The sequence below is a fragment of the Psammomys obesus genome, unplaced genomic scaffold (genome assembly GCF_907164565.1).
Source record: "Psammomys obesus unplaced genomic scaffold, mPsaObe1.curated_primary_1811, whole genome shotgun sequence".
In the NCBI taxonomy this organism is placed as follows: domain Eukaryota; kingdom Metazoa; phylum Chordata; class Mammalia; order Rodentia; family Muridae; genus Psammomys; species Psammomys obesus.
The window spans coordinates 902,584-921,425 of NW_026592118.1; the positions used below are offsets into that span (position 1 = coordinate 902,584).

At 40.1% G+C, this 18,842-nt stretch overlaps 1 protein-coding gene across 4 annotated transcripts in view; it reads left to right on the forward strand.

Annotated features, from left to right (window-relative positions):
- Positions 1-18,842, forward strand: part of Herc3 (HECT and RLD domain containing E3 ubiquitin protein ligase 3) — a 111,394-nt gene that overhangs the window by 68,161 nt on the left and 24,391 nt on the right. For 3 of the 4 annotated variants that reach the window (XM_055612602.1, XM_055612603.1, XM_055612605.1), the window contains 4 exons: positions 1,119-1,262; positions 3,505-3,671; positions 9,451-9,517; positions 9,946-10,028. In XM_055612602.1, coding sequence (XP_055468577.1) covers positions 1,119-1,262; positions 3,505-3,671; positions 9,451-9,517; positions 9,946-10,028 — 461 coding nt within the window. Of the gene's footprint in view, positions 1-1,118; positions 1,263-3,504; positions 3,672-9,450; positions 9,518-9,945; positions 10,029-18,398; positions 18,750-18,842 lie in introns of those variants that run through there. The other variant, XM_055612604.1, reaches the window with a different exon arrangement.

Below are 18,842 nucleotides of genomic sequence, written 5' to 3' on the forward strand. Positions count from 1 at the left end.
AATGACTTCTATCTCTTGTAAATTGCCTCGTAAATGCATGAGTTTCAGAACAACAGTCCACAATAGATTGAACTGATTTTTCAACAGCTCACATTGTTACCATCTCCAAAGTGTCCTAGTAAGGACATGGATATCCAACTCTAATCCCAGCTAATCGGGAGGCTAGAGTAGGAAAATGGGAAATTCATGGCCATTCTGGACAACTTGGATAGATCTCATAAAGCACAGCAAGGACCAGAGGCGTAGCTCCATGGGAAAGCCCTTGCTTCTCGTGTGTGTGTGTGTCAGTGGGAGAGCCCTTGCTTCTCATGTATGTGATTCCTGTTCAATTACTAGTATCTTACAGAAAAGAATTTTTAAAAAGACCCTAATAGACTCTAACTAGCAGTGTTTTCAAAGCAAAGACTCATGACCAAACCTTTGGCAGAGTACAGGGAATCATAAGAAAGAAGGGGAGTTAGTCTGATGAGGAAAGGATAGGAGCTCCACAAGGACCAAATATATCTGGACACAGGATCTTTTCTGAGACTGACATGCAACCAAGGACCATGTATGAATGTAACCTAGAACCTCTGCTCAGATGTAGCCTGTGGTAGCTCAGTAACCAATTGGTTTCCCATAGTGAGGGGAACAAGGACTATTTCTAACAGGAACTCAATGACTGGCTCTTTGGCCTCCCCACCCCCCAAGGGAGGAGCAGTCCTGTTAGGCCACAAAGGAGAGCTTTGCAGCCAATCCTGAAGATACCTGATAAAACAGGATCAGATGAATGGGGAGGAGGTCCCCCCTATCAGTGGACTTGGCAAGGGGCACGGTGGAGATGAGGGAGGGAGGGAGGGACTGGGAGGTTATGAGGGATCGGGACACGGCTGGGATACAGAGTTAATAAAATGTAACTGATAAGAAAAAAATAAAATTAAAAAAAAAAAAAGGAAAAAAAAAAGACCCTAATAATCCTAGCAGTCTATGTGGTTGTTCTTTCTGCAACTTCAGGGTTTTATTACACACAGCCCCTGCTTTCAGTCAGTTATTTATACCGGTCTCTTGCTTGGTCATAGAGTTGAGTCTGGCTGGCCATTGCTTTCCCTGGAGTATTCATTCTGCTTTCATATTTCAAGGTGATCTTTGATGGGGAAGAAGCAGTAGATGCTGGTGGCGTTACAAAGGAGTTCTTTCTTTTGCTGTTAAAAGAACTTTTGAATCCCATTTATGGGATGTTTACCTACTATCAAGATTCCAGTCTTCTGTGGTTTTCAGATACAGTAAGTTCACCATGTCACAGTGAAGTACACTGTTGGCACTAAACTTTCTGTTTATTGTCAGACTGGCCGCTGGTTTCTAACATTGCAAAATTTACCATTCAGATGTCTAGCATGTCTAGCCTTCAGGCTTGAACTGCTTTCAAGATTCATAGTACATTTTGTCAGCTGTGAGTGCCATTTCTAGTAGCTAAGATCCAGGCCATAATATACATGACGGGTAAAAGGAGAATTGTGATGAAGAAACTAGTTTTAGGGGCTAGAGGGATGGCTCTGTGGCTCAGAGTACTGACTGTGCTTACAGAGGACCCAGCTTTGATGCCCAGCACCCACACAGAGTTGCTTCACAACCATCTGTAACTCCCAGTTCTGAGGGATGTTCTCTCTGGCCTCCTCCGGCAGCAGGCATGCACATGTGCACAGACAATGCATGCAGGCAAAATACTCCTATACTTATCAAAGGAAGATCATCTCAGAAGATTAGTTTGGCTCTTCCTGTTCTCTATCTTAGCACAGGATCAAGGTGAAAAGGGGACCCACAAAGAACTCCACATGTGTGGGCCATAGAGAAAGACTGACCTAATCAGCTTGGAGCAGCTCACAGGGCAGACTCTAGTGTTAGACATATTTAGACCCAATGCTAGGTATATTTTTGGGATCTTCAAGCATTGAAAAAAGTGAAAACCTTTGCTATTTGTTACTGTATGGTCTGTAGGCCAAGGCAGAAGAGATCCCAGACTGCAGATGCTAGAGAGCAAGTTAGGAAAAAACAACCCTCAGATATGGGGTTTACATAAGTCAGTATGGTATGGGGATTCCATAAGTCAGGGGTTCTCTAGAGGACCAGAACCAATAAGACAAATTTGTATTACCTAAAAGGTTTTATTAGCTTGCCTTACATCATAGGCCCTGGATATTCAACAGTGGCTGCCTGCATGCTGGAACAGTTGCTCAGTCCTTGAGACTGGATGCCTCAGCAGTTGGATTGATGGAAAGGCTAGGAAGATGGAGACCACTGCTCATTAGTCTAGAGTAGAACTCAAGGAAGCTGGAGTTTGATGTTAGCAGCAGCAACAATATACAGGAGAGGCAATAAGCCAGCTTGATTCCAGCCAGTTTAACAACCAAAATTCATCTTCACAGAGACCCAGAAACACAGAGATCTGGTTATCAAATATAACCTGAGCATTTGTGTCTATTGCTGGGACATTTGTATAGTGCTGGAGAGGCCAGGTTTCAACCACAGAGACAGGAAATAAAGGAGAGGCTACTCTGGGACCAAACATAAAGTCAGAGAAATGGAGGTGATGGAATGATTCTAACATGATATTAAGAGTATGATAGCATGGTGGTGTCATCCTTTACAACTAATAAAATCTATTCAAAAAGCCAGGAAAATGCTTTTCATGAAAAGTTAAGGAGAGACATGGTGGCGCATGCCTTTGATCCCAGCACTCAGGGAGGCAGAAGCAGGTAGATCTCTGTTAGTTTGAATCCAGCCTGGTCTACAAATCAAGTTCAAGGTTAGCCAGGGTTACACAGAGAAACCCTGTCTCAAAAAATCAGAGAGTGGGAGGATATGTTTTATAATGTGGTGGGCATCAGTGGTCACATGTTTGTTCTTTTAATGATGGTAGTTTGTATCTGAATATGTACACATAGACTTGTACCTAATTTTCTAAAAGAAATTCAATAGGAGAGCTAAGGCTTAAAAGACGTGCCAGGGCTGGGGTTGTGGTGCTATGGCAGAGAACTTTTCTAGCATGCATGTACCTGGGTTAGATCGCCAGCATTTAAAGGGCTCGTCTTTCACCCAAATCATAATTTAGGGGCTCCTAGAGTTTTCTCCTTACATTTTCATTGTCATCAATGATAGTAGTTAGTTACATCTGGTGATTAAAATTAAAATTCAGTAATAAAAATTTATTACTATTCACATTTCATGTGCCTAGTAGGCAAATGAAATAGGTGGCTATGGTAATGGGCGGCATGGAATAAGATGATTTGTTCACCACTGAACAGTCTCTGAGTGGGAAGTTGATTCTTGATCACCAGAAGTGTTACACTTGGCTTTGTCTGCATTGGCTCTGTAACTAATGAACTTTGATCAGGGAAGTTTCTCTGCCTCAGAGTGTAAACATAAATAAGGACTTTATTCTAATATACAGAAATGTTTTCAGTAGGTGGTAGAGTGTTTCAGGGTCTTCAGACACTGTTTCTAATACATTTGCATGCACCATAAAAGTGTTTTGTAGAACACAACTGGTTTCACTTGATCGGCATAACCTGTGGACTCGCTATCTACAACTCCACTGTGGTTGACCTCCACTTCCCATTGGCTCTCTACAAGAAGTTACTGAATGTAAAGCCTGGCTTGGAAGATTTAAAGGAACTGTCACCAACTGAAGGAAGGTAAAGAGCTAAAAAGTTACGCTGATGGTGTATGAACCTGTCCTCATTGCTCTGGCATGGGGATCTAAGATGGAAAACAATGTGCAAGTTTGGGTGTATTGAAACATTGTAGGTCATACAGCATTTCTTGAAGCATTGCCTGTGTCCATGGGGACAAGTGAGGAAATGAAAACAAAGTCCTGGGGCTGTAGAGATGGCTCAGTAGTTAAGAGCATTGGTTGCTATTTGGATCCCAGAATCTACATGGCCATTCACAACCTTCTGTAACTCCAATTTCAGGGGATTCAGTGTCCTCATCTGGTTACCAGGGATGCACAGACAAACAAGCAGGCAAAAACATCTATACACATAAAATAAATAATAAACATTGAAATGTTGAAATATGAAGAGAGAGAGAGCGTGCACTACCATAGTTCCTCAGGAGTACACAATAATATTTGCTTTCATTATTTTGTACAAAAAAAGGAAGGAAATAGCCTTTTCGTGGTGCAGAGACGACAGTGTGGAGAGCATTGAAATGAGAGATTTTAAAAAAGATAATTCACATACCATACAACTGACCCATGTAAAGAACACTAAAATATACTTAGGTGTATTTAAAGTAGTGTGACTTTGTTGTCACTGTTGCCATTTTTGGGATATTTTCTTTATCTGAAAATCAAATTGGTGCTTTCCTATCTTATCCCTGGGCTCCATATCATTAGTCCTGGGTAAACACTAATCTACCTTCAGCCTCTATCAGTTTGGTGTTCTAGATTTTTTTTTTTTTAAACAAGTCCCAATATACCACGCTAGGTGGCCTGGGACTAAATATGCAACTAAGCTCACTTCAAACTCACAGTCTTTGCCTCCTGAGTGCTGGAATGAAATACATGTGATATTATGCCTAGCTACTCTGGATATTTTTAAAAGATAGATTCTTACAGAATTGTTCAATTTGTCTGTTTCACTTGGTATGTTTTCCAGATTTGTCCTGTTATAACATGAATCAGTGTTTCATTTTTCAGACTGGCAGGTAATACTCCATTGTGTAGCATTCTATTGTCTACCATACCATTGTATGATAGCCCATTGTGTGATACTCCTTTGTCCATATATATCATATTTTGTTTCTCATATTTCTTCAGTTAATGGACACTTGGAGCTTTTCTGCTTTGGAACTAATACAAATATTGTTGCTGAGAACATTTATATACAAGTTTTTGTGTAAACATAAACTTTCGGTACTCTGATGTACGTCTAGAAGTAGAATTGCTGATCATATGCTCATTCCATATTTAGCTTTTTGAGGAACTATCAGAATGCTTTCTAAAGTAGTCAAGCTACATTTTTATATTACTCCTGTTTGTTTTTGTTTGTTTGTTTGTTTGTTTTGTTTTAAGTGCCTTGTTTTTCTTGAATTTCTTTGTGTTGATTTTGGGAAGCAAACACACACACAGCTGGCTTCAGAGGGAGGAGGCAGCTTTTTTTTTTTAATGGGAAAAGGTACTGGTTTTAAGTTGGAGCAGGGACTTAAGGTGAAAGGAGACATTTCAAGAACTCAGGAATGGTGGGGTGGGAACGCCAAGAAATTTAGAGTATGAGAAATAGCAGAAGAGGCACAAGCTGTGATGGTTTATGCTGGTTTCTAAAGAGAAGGCTTCAGTAAGAGATGTGGCTCTCTTTGCTTTGGAGCCCTTCTCAAAACTGGATATTTTGAGGTATGTTTTTTAGCTGGCTGCCTGGTTTTAAGTTCCCTTGGTAAGGGTTTTTAACCTCAGTGGCTCTTGTGTTATTTTTTTCCTTTGTGGTACTGTCACTGCTGATTTGCCCTATCATTTTGACATTATCTCAAGCATCCACAAGGCTTTTGCTTAATGTGTGAGAAGAGGCAGAAAGGCATAGAGCGCAGCAGGCATGAAGTCCAAAGCCTGCACTGTCACTTCCTTTCATTTTACCTTTGAGGACAGAAGCTGGAGGGTAGGGTTCTAAGATGCTTTCCTCAAAAGACTGGCACGTTAGGGATTCGACCCAGCAAGTGGAAACCTGGGAAAACTGCCATGGTGTGATCACTCTTATGGAAAATGAGTTCAAGTCTGTTGTAATGAAGGCTGTTAATGTCTATCTTGTGTTTTGAGGTTTTGTTTGTTTGTTTATCTGTCCTGTTTTTTTTAAAATCAGGAAAGCCTTGAATCTGATTTTTTTTTTTTTTAGAGAGTATCTCTTCTCTTTGCCCTTATCAGAAAAATGTGGGGAGCATGCGTGTGCTCTCGTGTACACACACACAAATACACACACATAAATACATGAATAAAATTGATCTTTACAATTGGGCTGATAAGATGGCTCATCAGGTAAAGGGGTGAATGCACCCAGCAACATGAGTTTGATCCCTGGCAGGAAAGAACCTACTCTCAGAATTGTCCACTGACCTCCACATGCATGTTATGGCATGCGTGTGCTAATATTAGCACACACATGCTAATAAATACGTTTTAAATCCACTGAGCTTGACATTACTGGAAGAACCTGTAGTTATATACATGGATTTTTATAACCTAAATTAATCTCTGCATTGATGTCTTCAGCCAAGAAAGCTGTCCTAGTTAGAACTTCATGGCATTTGGTTTCATGAATCTGATCCAGGTTAATTCCTGCCGCCAGCAGACTGTCACTTGTTATCAGCCCCTTAATCACCCAGACTCCAGATTGCACATGTTCCTTTTGAGAACTCCCAGAGACCAGCATTATGAGTTTAAGGGTAACCTGTTCACCTTCTTCTTTGTTATGTCATGGACTAAAATTATGACATTTATACAGTGACGGTTTTCATATGCTGGCACTGCCCTAAACACCCCATAATTCTAGATAGTAATCTTTTGTGATATTTTCTTGGTAGTCATGGTATTTTCTTGGTACTCTATTGAGTAGTCCCTAGCCAATGATCAATGAAGGATTTTCCAGCACTTGATTTTGGGATTAGTGAAGATTTCCCAACACCTGACCCTTTCGATATCAGCACCATCACACATTCTGTCTTGACACAGCCCCATGGATAACTCTTGATAGAAATGCAGGGCTGGATTTTCTGAAGAAAAAGAGTGAAACGGTCAAGTAATAATGATGTATTCTCTTGCAAGCTGGCATGTGATGGTTGTTTATATAAGTACATTCTGAAGAGTAGGTTTCTTCAGTATGACAGACAATAAAATACCATATACATGCATTAGTAAGTGAAGCAGGAATTAATGCTATACAGAATCCCAAATACCACAACACTGAATAGTCAAATTTGAGAAGATCAAAATCTCCAAAGGCTAAAGTTCTGAAACTTTCCAGTCCCTAGAGATCAAAACCCTCAAGAGTCAGAACGATGGACTCTTGAGAGGGGCCTACCATGTGATGTAGGTGCCTTGTAGCAAGCGCAATGAGGACCTGGACAACTGTGTGACTGTGAGGACACTTCCATAGGCTGGTGTGTAAGTTTGGCTGGGTCTTTCCATAGTTCCCAGTACTGGAGATACAAATTACTTGACAATTTCCAAAGTTTGGGGGGATTTTTTGTATTGTTGTTTTGATTTATTAGTTTTTTAAAAATCTTATGCAATTTTTGCAAACTTGACAGTGAGAGTCTGTCATATTATCACTGGCTTTTTGCATATGTGTAAAAATGTTAAAACTTGCTCAATAGTGAAGATATTTCTTTTTTATACGTCTGCATTTATAATAGATAAAGTTTCTCAAGACTTTCGTTCCTTGGGTGGCTGTATTTGTGGTGGGACCCAGTGCAATGAGTAATCGCCCTTTCATAGGATCTCAGTTGCTCTTCCCTGGATGTCAGATGGCCACTCTTACAAAACTGCTGCGCACACACGCGAAGAAGTGCTATTTGTTTTAACGATTCATTTTTTGATGTATTCACTTGTGAATATTGTTTGGATAGATCTTTTTTAAATTATTTTTTATTAATTACACTTTATTTACTTTGTATCCCCCCTGTAGTTCCCTCCCTCCTCCCCTCCTACTCCCTTCATCCCCCTTCTCCACGCATGGCCCTCCCCAAGTCCACTGATAGGAGAGGTTTTCTTTTCCTTCCTTCTGATCTTAGTCTATTAGGTCTCATCAGAAGTGGCTGCATTGTCTTCCTCTGTGGACTGGTAAGGCTGCTCCCCCCTCAGAGGGAGGTGATCAAAGAGCAGGCCAATCAGTTCATGTCAGAGACAGTCCCTGTTCCCATTTCTATGGAACCCACTAGGAGACTGAACTGTCATGGGCTACATCTATTCAGGGGTTCTGGGTTATCTCCATGCATGGTCCTTGGTTGGACTATCAGTCTCAGGGAAGACCCGTATGCCCAGATTTTATGGATCTATTGCTTTCCTTGTGGAGCTCCTGTCCCCTCCATGTCTTACTAACTCCTACTTCTTTCATAAGATTCCCTGCACTCTCCTCAAAGGTTGGCCGTAAGTCTCAGCATCTGCTTTGATAGTCTGCAGGGCAGAGCCTTTCAGAGGCCCTCTGTGGCAGGCTCCTAACTTGTTCCCTCCTTCTGATGTCCATCCTCTTTGCCTTTCTGGATGGGGATTGAGCATTTTAGCCAGAGTTCTCCCTCTTAATTAGTTTCTTTAGGTGTACAGATTTTAATAGGTTTATCCTGTTTGGATAGATCTTAACTATTCAACTTTTACAACTGTGTTTTGTGTGTCTGAGTGTTTATGCTTTGAAAATCTCTATTATTTGCCTTTTTTGTGTTTTGAAGTGGTTTCATAAGTAACATCTTAAGTTGTTATGTTTTCCAAATCTTCCTTAAGAGTGGAAATAGCTGTGCTTTAAGATGCTTTTCTGTTGTTTGTATGAGGGGTTGCTTTGTTCTTTATCATTTTTAGGAATGGGTATTGAACCAAGAACTGTTGTGTGCTGAGTGAGTGAGCTATAGCACTCACTCAAAGAATTTTTAAAATTTGTTTTACTAGAGTCATATTTGAGATTTTGTCCTTTAGGAATTTGGGACATTAGGGATTCTGGTGTTTGAGGACTTCAACATTTGGAAATGTGGTTTGGTGATTATGTTCTAACCCACCCATAAGATTCCTGTCTAGATAAGGTGACTGTATTAATGACTTTTCTTTCATTGGGATATTAAGCCATGAAGAATCTTCTAGGCTTACAGTTTCAGAGAGCTAGGAGTCCATTGTGTCAGGGAAGTGTAGCAGCAGACAGAAGTCATGATTTCACAAACAGCTGAGAACTTTCTTCTCAAACTTCAAGCAGAAAACAAACAGAGCAGCCTGGGAATGAAACTTCAGAGCTCACCAGTGACACTTCCTCCAGCAAGGCCACACCTTCCAAGCCTAACCAAACAGTGCCACCAAGTTGAACCAAGTACAAATACATGAGCCTGTGGAGGCCAGTCTCAGTGACTTTATGGCTTTTTTTTTTTTTTTATAGCAGGATTATTTTGCTAATGTATGTGGGTAAAGCCAGTCTATGGGGCCCTTACACTACTGTGTTCTTGTGTAAATATATGTACACTAAGCAATGCAAGGAGGAGCAAACACAAGCCCATCAGACATAAACCTATCTGAATCTTCTCATCAGTTTAGGAATATGTGTCTGCAGGGAAGGGAGTCAGTAGAATCTGCTCCCTTTATTCTCGTAACATCTGGGTACATGGCTTTCTGAATTTATATTCACTCTAGACTTTTCTTCTTTAGTTTTCTTGGCAAAGACTGGACCTAGTTGAGGTAGAAACACCATTGCAACATCTGATTTGCTTCTTTTCCTTTTCTTCTGTGACCAGGAGTCTTCAAGAGCTTCTCGATTACCCTGGTGAAGATGTTGAGGAGACCTTTTGCCTCAACTTCACGGTATGCATTCCTGTGTTTATGACAGTGGGTGGGTGTTCTTTGTGGTGATGATGAATCATAATAACATTAGATTTATGACAAAACAACAAAGGGAGAGACTCTCTTGAGTCAAAACTATCTGTATTTATCTATGCACTTAGGAAACTTACCAAAGCATTAATCTTCTTGCTTTTGACATGTAGAAGCTATTATTTTCTACAGTTTGTGCCACTTTCTCCTTGATTCCATTTAATGGTAACTCCATAGCTTAAAATGTTTTTAAATGTTGATATCTTTCTGACTCAGATTTTTATTATACCCCCCAATTTCCTGTAAAAGCAGTCATTAAATTACATTTATTCCTAGTTTCCCTTGAGTCATTTGGGCTCTAGGAAGACAAATGTTAGTTAACAAAAATGAAAACACACATTTCTCTGCTTTAAATGAAGGTGTGCCGAGAAAGCTATGGGGTGGTCGAGCAGAAGAAGCTGATACCTGGGGGAGACAGAGTGACTGTGTGCAAGGACAACAGGTTAGTTCTGACCTCGGGCTACTGAAGATGTGAGCAGTTTATTTTTCTGAAGTTTGATGTTTTAGCTTAGGATTGAAATTTCTCTACAGAGAAAACGAGGGCAATAGATCTTGAAGATCATGGAGAATTTTTAATTGCAGCGCAAACCATCTGCTTTTTAGCTGCAGATGTGCATCTTTTTGCCTTTGATGCTGAATAAGTCACTAACTCACATAAACTGTTTGCTTTCAGATATGTCATCTGTAAAACAAAGATGATAAAAATCGCCCTACCTAGTTGTGTGTATATGGTAATGGATAGGAAGGTGTTTTGAAAGCTGAATAGCTCATGGTTTCTCCTATCCAGCAAAATGCCTAGTGCTACAATGCTACAAAATATGTACTGAGTAAATAAACACTGTTGGTGTGTAGGAAGGAGAGGCTGACTCAGAGCCTTCCTTGCTACACTTTCACAACTAATTACTTTTCAACCCCGAAAGTTGTCAGGATTTCCACCTCGCAGTAAACAAGCAATTAATTCTACTCCAGACAGCAGCTTCATGCTCATTAACCCAGCTCAGTTCTGATCTGCACTGTTGTAATAACAGACTTAGCACTGTGTCTACACACAATGTGAGAAAAATTAGCGAAAGAATAAAGATTTCCACTCACAGTCAAACATGAGCTGGTAGAGAATCACGGTAGCATCATTGTATGATTCAGGAAAGCTGCCCCTCCCATGGGAGCCAGGCACCCAGAGAGGCTGGAATAGGCCAGGAGCAAGATTCATCCTTCAGTGATAAGCCCCAGTGGCCCACTTCCTCTGTTAGGCCCACCTCCTCACAGCCCCATTAACATGAACTTTTTAATGGATTAGCCTCTTGATAATGGATAATGATAATAGATAACGGATTAGCACTGTTGGGACCTACTCACCTCTTAATAACACCACAAGCTAGGACCTGAGTTTCAGTACGTGCACTTTTTGAAGGTACAATTCATATTCAGACATGTCTGTCTTATCTTGGGACTTTATCTTCAAAGATGACACCTTCATAGGCCTCCCCCAAGCACCAGGTTACTTTACCTGTGCTTCTGACTGACTGGCCTGTAAATCTGCTTCCCATGTTCATTAATTTGATTGAGTGAGTCATAGAACCCAGAGACGTGCTCGCTTGTGTGGGATACGGATGAAGAGCTACATAAACGGAGGATGAAGAAATGTTTTGTGCTGTCTTTGGAACTTGTCTCTAAATCATGTCTGATTTGGGTTTTATGAAGACTTCCCTCATTGTATATAACCCTAATACAGTGTATGGAGAAACCCAGCAGGATCTGCCTGTGTGGTTCTTCTCCTGCCTGTGTTACACTCTTAATGTGGATCAAAGTTCCTTCTGAAATAGGTACCTTATTAGCTATTATCAGCTGGGTAGGTCAGAGTAAGGTAGGGACAATAACCTGGGATCCTTGGATAAAACAAAATACACACACACACACACACACACACCTCAGAATATAGCAGTGGTGACTTAATATTTTTAAGGTGAGATTTGTGATTCTGGTTTGAAGATTTAGCTGAGTTTTCAGGATGAATCTCAGTCCTTGAATTATCTTGTTAGATGAAGATAAATAATTGATTTTATTCAGTTTTGCATTGAATTATGATAATCTGCATAGACATTCATTCACTTTACAAACACTGAGTGTTTGCTGTGTACCTGGCATTTTGCAGACTGTAGAAGGTGACTGGATTCTATCCTTCTATCTGTGGGTTGAGAAAGTACAAAAATACTTATGAGATTATAGTAGATGCTATATGAGTTATACATCAAGAGCATGGACATAGGAGAGAAGCATCAGGCTTTTTATAAGACATTATTAAGAATGCAAATGTGGGGACACATTTTAGACACAGAGGATATGTGAGTCACAATTATCAGATTGATAGAAGATAAATATTGTTGAGGATTTGGGAGTGGGCCTGGACATGGTGGGTGTAAGAGTTTTAGGGTGAACACTATCAGAGCCTGGAATAGGGCTTGGGTTGAGTGATACTTGATCTCATTTTACAAAGAGAGCTTTAATGGCCTTATGGAAATACACAGTGAGCACAGAGACCTGAGAGGAGGCCATTGAGTTGGCTCAGATAAAGAAAGGCAAGGGCCGGGGTGGGAGCTGTAGAAATATCAAGTTGGTTGTATGTGAATGGCACCGTCAGTAGGTGTTTGATTATGTATGAGCAAGGCTTGACTTGGTAACCGTGCCACAGTTTCTAATTTGGGTGGCTTTATAGTAGGTAACAGACTATAAATAAAACTGGTTCCTTTAGGGAAGTTCTGTTTTAAATCTATTACTGTGACTGTGTGTTTGATAATACCCAGGTAATTATGTAAACTAGGAAATTAACACAGGTCTCATTAAAAATCTGTCTTTTGGTTCAGTGAGTTTCATTTCACTTCAAGTAAATTGATAGTAATGCTAAAACAAGAATAAAGAAAATATACATTCTTAGGAGTACCAAATAATTAGACTGCAAGGCAAGCTATTGAAATAAGAATTTAAACATTGCTGCCACCCTCATTGGATAGCGTAAAGCTTGTGTGAAAAAATAAAAAGGGGTGGAGATGAGAAAATGCTTATCTCCAGGGGGAAGGCCGTGAGTGAGGAAAGCCTGGACACAGGTGAAGGAAATTGTACACTCACAAGACTGTATTTATAAATATTGACCCCAAAAACCCACAGCTCTTACCTCAAAGGGAATAAGAGATTGTTTATTCTAGAGCCAAATCTGAGTAACTGTGGCCCAGAAACATGGTTTTTCCGGGTTCCATGTTCCCACATGGAGGCAGTTTCATGTAGTTGTCTAACAGCAGTACACATTCTAAGTCAAGGCAATTTTAAAACACAATGGTGGAAACATCAAGCTTGGGACCTGCAACATTCCAACCTTTCCATATCACTGTAATTCTGACTGTCAGTCTTTGCAAGCACAGCTTTCTTTGGGATTTTTATTTACATAAAAAATCTGGAGAATTTTAATTTCTAAACAAACTTCCTCTGGGCTTTAGTTTCTGCAGCCAGAGAACCTGTGTACTTCACTCTGTTCAAGCTCTGTTCAAGCAATCTACCTTTATTTTCTTCCCTTGCAAAGAGAAAGAAATGATAGAAAAACTGATAGTCTTTTTTTTTTTTTTAGCATTTTGCAGAAGAGCTAGAAGATAGTACAGATTTGATAATCATCAAGCTGAAATACTTGGGACCAAACACTTTACTGTTCTGCTTTTCAGACTTGGGTATATTTACACAGAATTCAACAGCTGAACATCCTTAATCTCGAAATACAAAATTGGAGACGTGATAAGCAAAATGTTGTATTGAAGAAATTTCAGATACTAGAGCATGTTAACTTCAGGTTTCTGGGTTAGGGTTCATCTTGCATGGTGACATATAATATACAGTGACCATTTCTGTAATATGAACCTTCCAGATGACCCAGGATGTGTTATCTTTGGATGTGTTAGTCCTGCCACCAGAGTATTGAATACAGTGAAAAATGGCCTCAGACAATCAAGTTACTTTGGTGTCTTTGTTGTTTCTATTGCTACAAGGAGACACCATGACCACGGCAGATCTTATAAAAGAAATCATTTAAGTGGGGGCTTGATTACAGTGTCAGAGGGTGAGTCATGATCATCATGTGGCAGGAAGCAAAGTTAGTGGCTCTAGAACAATACTTGAGAGCTTTGCATCTTGATCTACATGCAATAGGCAGAACGGGAGAGAGGAGGACAGAGTGTATCTGGGCCTGTCATGGCTTTTTGAAACTTCAAAGCCCACCCCCAGTGACATCCAACAAGGCCACACCTCCCAATCCTTCCTAAACAATTCCACTAACCCACATATGAGCCTATGGGGGCCATTCTTATCAAACCATGTGGCTCAAGACTCAGGTGATTTTACAATCATTAAAAACCTTTATTGGATAAGGGACCAAAAAGCAGGTCCTTTATCTTTGTAACGTTGGTATTTCTATTAGTATTAAATAGCTTGTTCTCAGGATATTTTTTTCTTTGTAAGAACAAACAGTATTTATGGAAGATTTTTAAAGCAAGTATTGCTTACAATTTGGTTCCGGTTATTCCTTTTCCTCCTACTTTTGGTCACTGAGTTACAACAAATGCATATGTAGATATATCTACCAAATAGCCATATGACCCATTGTGACATTTTGGTCTATGACAGACCATATATGGCACTGTGATCCCCTAAGATTTTAAGCCATCATAATGTCACAACATGGCACCTCACTCATATGCCAATGGCATGCAGGAATGGTACCTAGAGAACATAATGCATGATAGTAAAAAAAGTATGTTACTGGTTTTTATATTTGCCATAATATACAGCCTATGATTATTTTTAGAGTGTTATGGACCAAAACAAAACAAAACAAAAACCCAAAACCAAATCAAACCAAAACAAACAAAAAATCCAAAAAACCCCACAGCTCTTACCCCAATGGGAGTAAGACATAGTAAGACCCAAATGAGTAAACAAGGCTTGGGAAGCATGGAGTTCATCAGATCATCACATCAGGTTCCATGTTCCAACAGAGCAACTTAAAAATACACTGGTGAAAATCTCAGATGGGTTACAGCATGGTGGGAGAATGTCCTTTATAGGCCTCAGGTGCTGTCTGATGACTTCCATCTGCTAAGTTAATAACATTCCAAAGGTTATTTTTTGTTTGTTTGTTTGTTTTTTCTGTTGGTCACAGAATGGTAGGCCCAACATTTTCTTGATCTCAGAATGGTTTAAGGGGTTAAGTCTAGCCCAAGATAAACTTTAGTTAGGCAATGGACTTATTCTAACTTTTCCAGATGACTAAAGTTCAAGTCAGTCATTCAGATTTTGCAGATACAGCCCCCCCCCCCCCTGCCGGGAGTTTTTCTTCTTTGTCACACTGGCAGCCACCTCAAGCATCAGGTGTGTGTCTGTCTGGTCCTGTGTAAGAACATATTTTCAAGCTCACACAGTGATGAAGTAACTTAGGGGTGTGTTTCATACAAGGCATCTCCAAAATGCATGGTTAGATAGTCTTTAATCTTTCATTACCTTTTATATTAACTTGATCTCAGACAAAAGTGTGTGTGTGTTCATGTGTGTACATGTGCGTGTGAGTGTTCGTGCATGTGCACACTTGGGTAGACAGTAGCCCGGGAAGGGGTGAGGGGCTAGCTCAAGCTCTGGTGAACCTTTACAGTGCTGTGTGTGTTTGATGTACTTGAAGGCGGTGAAAAGCAGTCCAGCTCAGGACAGGCAGTTTGCAATGTAGTCTGCAGCTGAGGCAGTTTTAGGCACTTACAAATCCTTTCCATACTGTTATTAAATTATTTCTTTCACACTTTTCCTATTTAGCAGACATTTCTCAGAACCAACAGCTCAGTTGAGTCAACGATTGCAAGATAAACTATGTGGAAATACTGAAATTTAACTTTATTTAGGGAGATAAGTGCTTCTCACATGCCTCCATACCTAGGCTAGGGAAGACTAAATGGCTGTGGTTTAATCTGAAGACAGTCAGAGAAGTCATCTTAAGCAGATACACCTCGAGGGATAGATCTTTTAACAGACATAGGTCCTAACCTACTAACACTTGGATTCCGGGAAATGGAGAAGAAGGGACATAAACATGAAGAGGCAGTTTGGAGAGTGATGGATAAGCCTGAGTTGTTACTTCAAACAAAGAGTGGAGCATTGCTGGGGGAAGCTTCATGTGTACAGCTTACGTGGCTTGGTGGGGGATTCTATTGTAGAGGTTTGGGACGTTAGAGAAGCAAGGTTTCCTCCCCCAGGTGTTGGCAAGTCACTGCTGTTTTGTAAGCAGAGAGCAGCTGTGTTACAGATGTGGGTCCCGCGTGGTGTGCACAGTTGACTTTGCTTTATCTCCTTCACCATTTATTCTGTTTGCTGGCACCTGTGCCCTAATCCGTGCTGTTGAACCCCCGAGTATTTCACAAAATGTCTACTGTGGGATGTTCTAATAGTACCAGAAAGACTGTGCATAATCCTAAGAGTAGTAACCACACACTCAAGTCCATTTCATCCCATGCACTCTCATAATGCAGGTTACTTTAGTGGCTCCTAAAGTTGCAGGGATTTCACACAACCAGTGAGTGAGCAGTCAGTTCTGGAGCAAACATGGACTGGCAGTCCTCTAACCCAATTCGTTTCTTCCGTTGTTTGATGGACAATATCAGCATATCCCACAGGCCGAGGACTCTGGTTTCAAGACTCCCGTAACCACTCTCAGGTGCCAATTGCCTCAAGGTTATTTAACCTTTGCTTGTAGATTAAAGTTCCCATAACCCCTCTGGTTCTATTGGTATGCTTCAGTGGCTTAAAATTTTCAGGGAATTATAGTGGCCTTTACCAAAAAATACATTACACAGGGTCCACATGAGAGGACACCTCAGATGAGATGTGGAAGAAGCGTCCCTCAGGTTGCATCCCTCTTTAGAAATTCCCATACACTAAACTGTTCAGGAGCTGTCCAAACCCTATCCTTTTGGGGTCTAATGGAGAGTCCATTTTATAGACATAGAAGCCTGTCCAACTATGTAGACAATTTGTGGATAATAACTTACAATCTAATGTTAGCATACTGAGTATGAGTTATACTTAGGTTTTTCCTGGACTATGTAGATTTTCTTCTTTTAGAGTATAAGGGAGAACCCCTTTGAAAATGGAGTTCTTGTGACCTTTTATGGGGCAAGGTTGGTTAAGGAATTATAGGGTGTTGTTTTTTTTTTTAGTGTCAGGCATGGAAACTTGGACTCTGTCAATAGTCAATATTTGCTCTTAGGGCTCCCTTGGATAAAAGTACTAGAGGAATACAAATTCCATTCAAATTATTTACATGTATACAAGAACAAGAATGTCTGTGGCCACTTGCTGGTGTCTACCTCAGCCAAGTCTCCGGAGTCGTAGTCACATGTAGATGACACTCTACTGCGTCACTCCTGTGATTAAGTATTTTTTATCTTTCATAGCATGTGTTATTACCACTAATGGAACAACAACAACAACAACAAAAGACCTTAAGTTGGTGCAAATAATTCCTGCTTTGTTCTAAAGGGCATCTAAAGTCTATAGAGATAACCCAGATAGGGAGCTGTGGCTCTAATGGCTTCTCTTGAACATTGGTGAAAAGTGCAATCTTTAAGGTCCACATTGTATTTGCAGTGGATTGTGACAGGAACGAATGATAATGAAAGCACCAGTCATGCTTCCAGGGTGCTTTCCATGCTCCAGACACTTTCTTAAGGACCTGGCATGGAAGCCTTCCTGCTTTGCAGATGATGAAATTGAAACACAAGAGAATTATATTATCTGGGCAAGCTATACAGTTAGAAGAAAAGGACTTGGTTCATGGCTTGTGCTCCAGGAGTTCACCCAGCTGCTGGGGGCCCACAGTAGACCTTGAGGGTTCCTGTCCTCTCCCCTAGGGAAAAAGTCGCTGGGGAGTTTACTATTTCTTGTTTTGGGCAGACTGTATAAAAAGAAAGCTGGTGTAGTTAAACGAGTACTACAAATGTGTGAAATTGAATGTCTGAATTTTGAACCAGGGAATAGCGCCTATGCAGTATTAAGATGTGGTAAAGCCACTGAGAGCAGAGCATGGTGCACACCTTTGATTCCAGTGCTTGGGACGTAGAGGCAGGCAGATCTTTGTGAATTTTAAGCCAGCCTATATATAGTGAGTTCCAAGATAAGCCAGAGCTATAAAATGAGAACTTGTCTGGAAAAATAAATAACAACAAAAACCTCATAGATACTTGTAATATTGTGTAGTCTGCTATATAAGTGTGTTTTCTTTGGATATTTGGTTTGTTTGTATGTTTTTTTTTTATTACTTTTTCTGTATTTTTTTCAGTCCTCCCCCATTTTTATTAAAATTGTTACAAACATCTTTTGTATGAAAAGGGATTATTTTTGCCTTTAAAGATTGCTTTTTAATGGTAAAATTTCAAGGATAAAATTTAAAAGTATGGTATTTTGAATCTGTTGACAAATATTTTTGCTGGGTTGATTTTATTAATTAATTGTACCAGGTTATTTATCTTTATTGGTGCCTAAGAATACCTATTTTGCTTGGTCCTCACAGTATCATTAAACTATTTGCATTTCTTTTATACATAGGCTACTTTAAAGATTCTATACAGCATTGATCCATTCTAATGCTGTGTGAACTTGTAAAATACTTTTTAAAATGTGATTTAGGGATCGTGTTTGCACAGTACTGTATATATCTGAAATTTCTACTTTTAAACGGTTTTGTTATGTAAGTTTCATCTCAATAAAAGCAGCATTTGTTTCTGTGTATGTACAGTGAAGAAGTGCCTCTGTGCGTGCATGTGTGTGGCCTGCAGGCGAACAGAGCACTGGCGCCGAGCCGACACTGTGAGCCTTGAAGTGCTGCACATTTCTGAGATCACGCCCTGAATGGATAATGTGTGCTGCTGGCTACACTGTGCCTTGCTGAGTTTGGCCTGTCAAGGGTTAAAATGGTTTACTGCAAAGCAGTATTTTACTTGCCTGAGGAGATAGTGTCCTGCCGACATTACAGTGCAGCCATGACGCACTATCAAATAGTAGCTCAGGAGACACACATTTAGGATCAGCTCAGTGAGAAAATGAAATTGACATCCATCCTAAACACCCCTGATGACCAGAAAAAAAAATGTGCTAGTCATATATATATATATATGACCAGAAAAAAAAATGTGCTAGTCATATATATATATATATATATATATATATATATATATATATA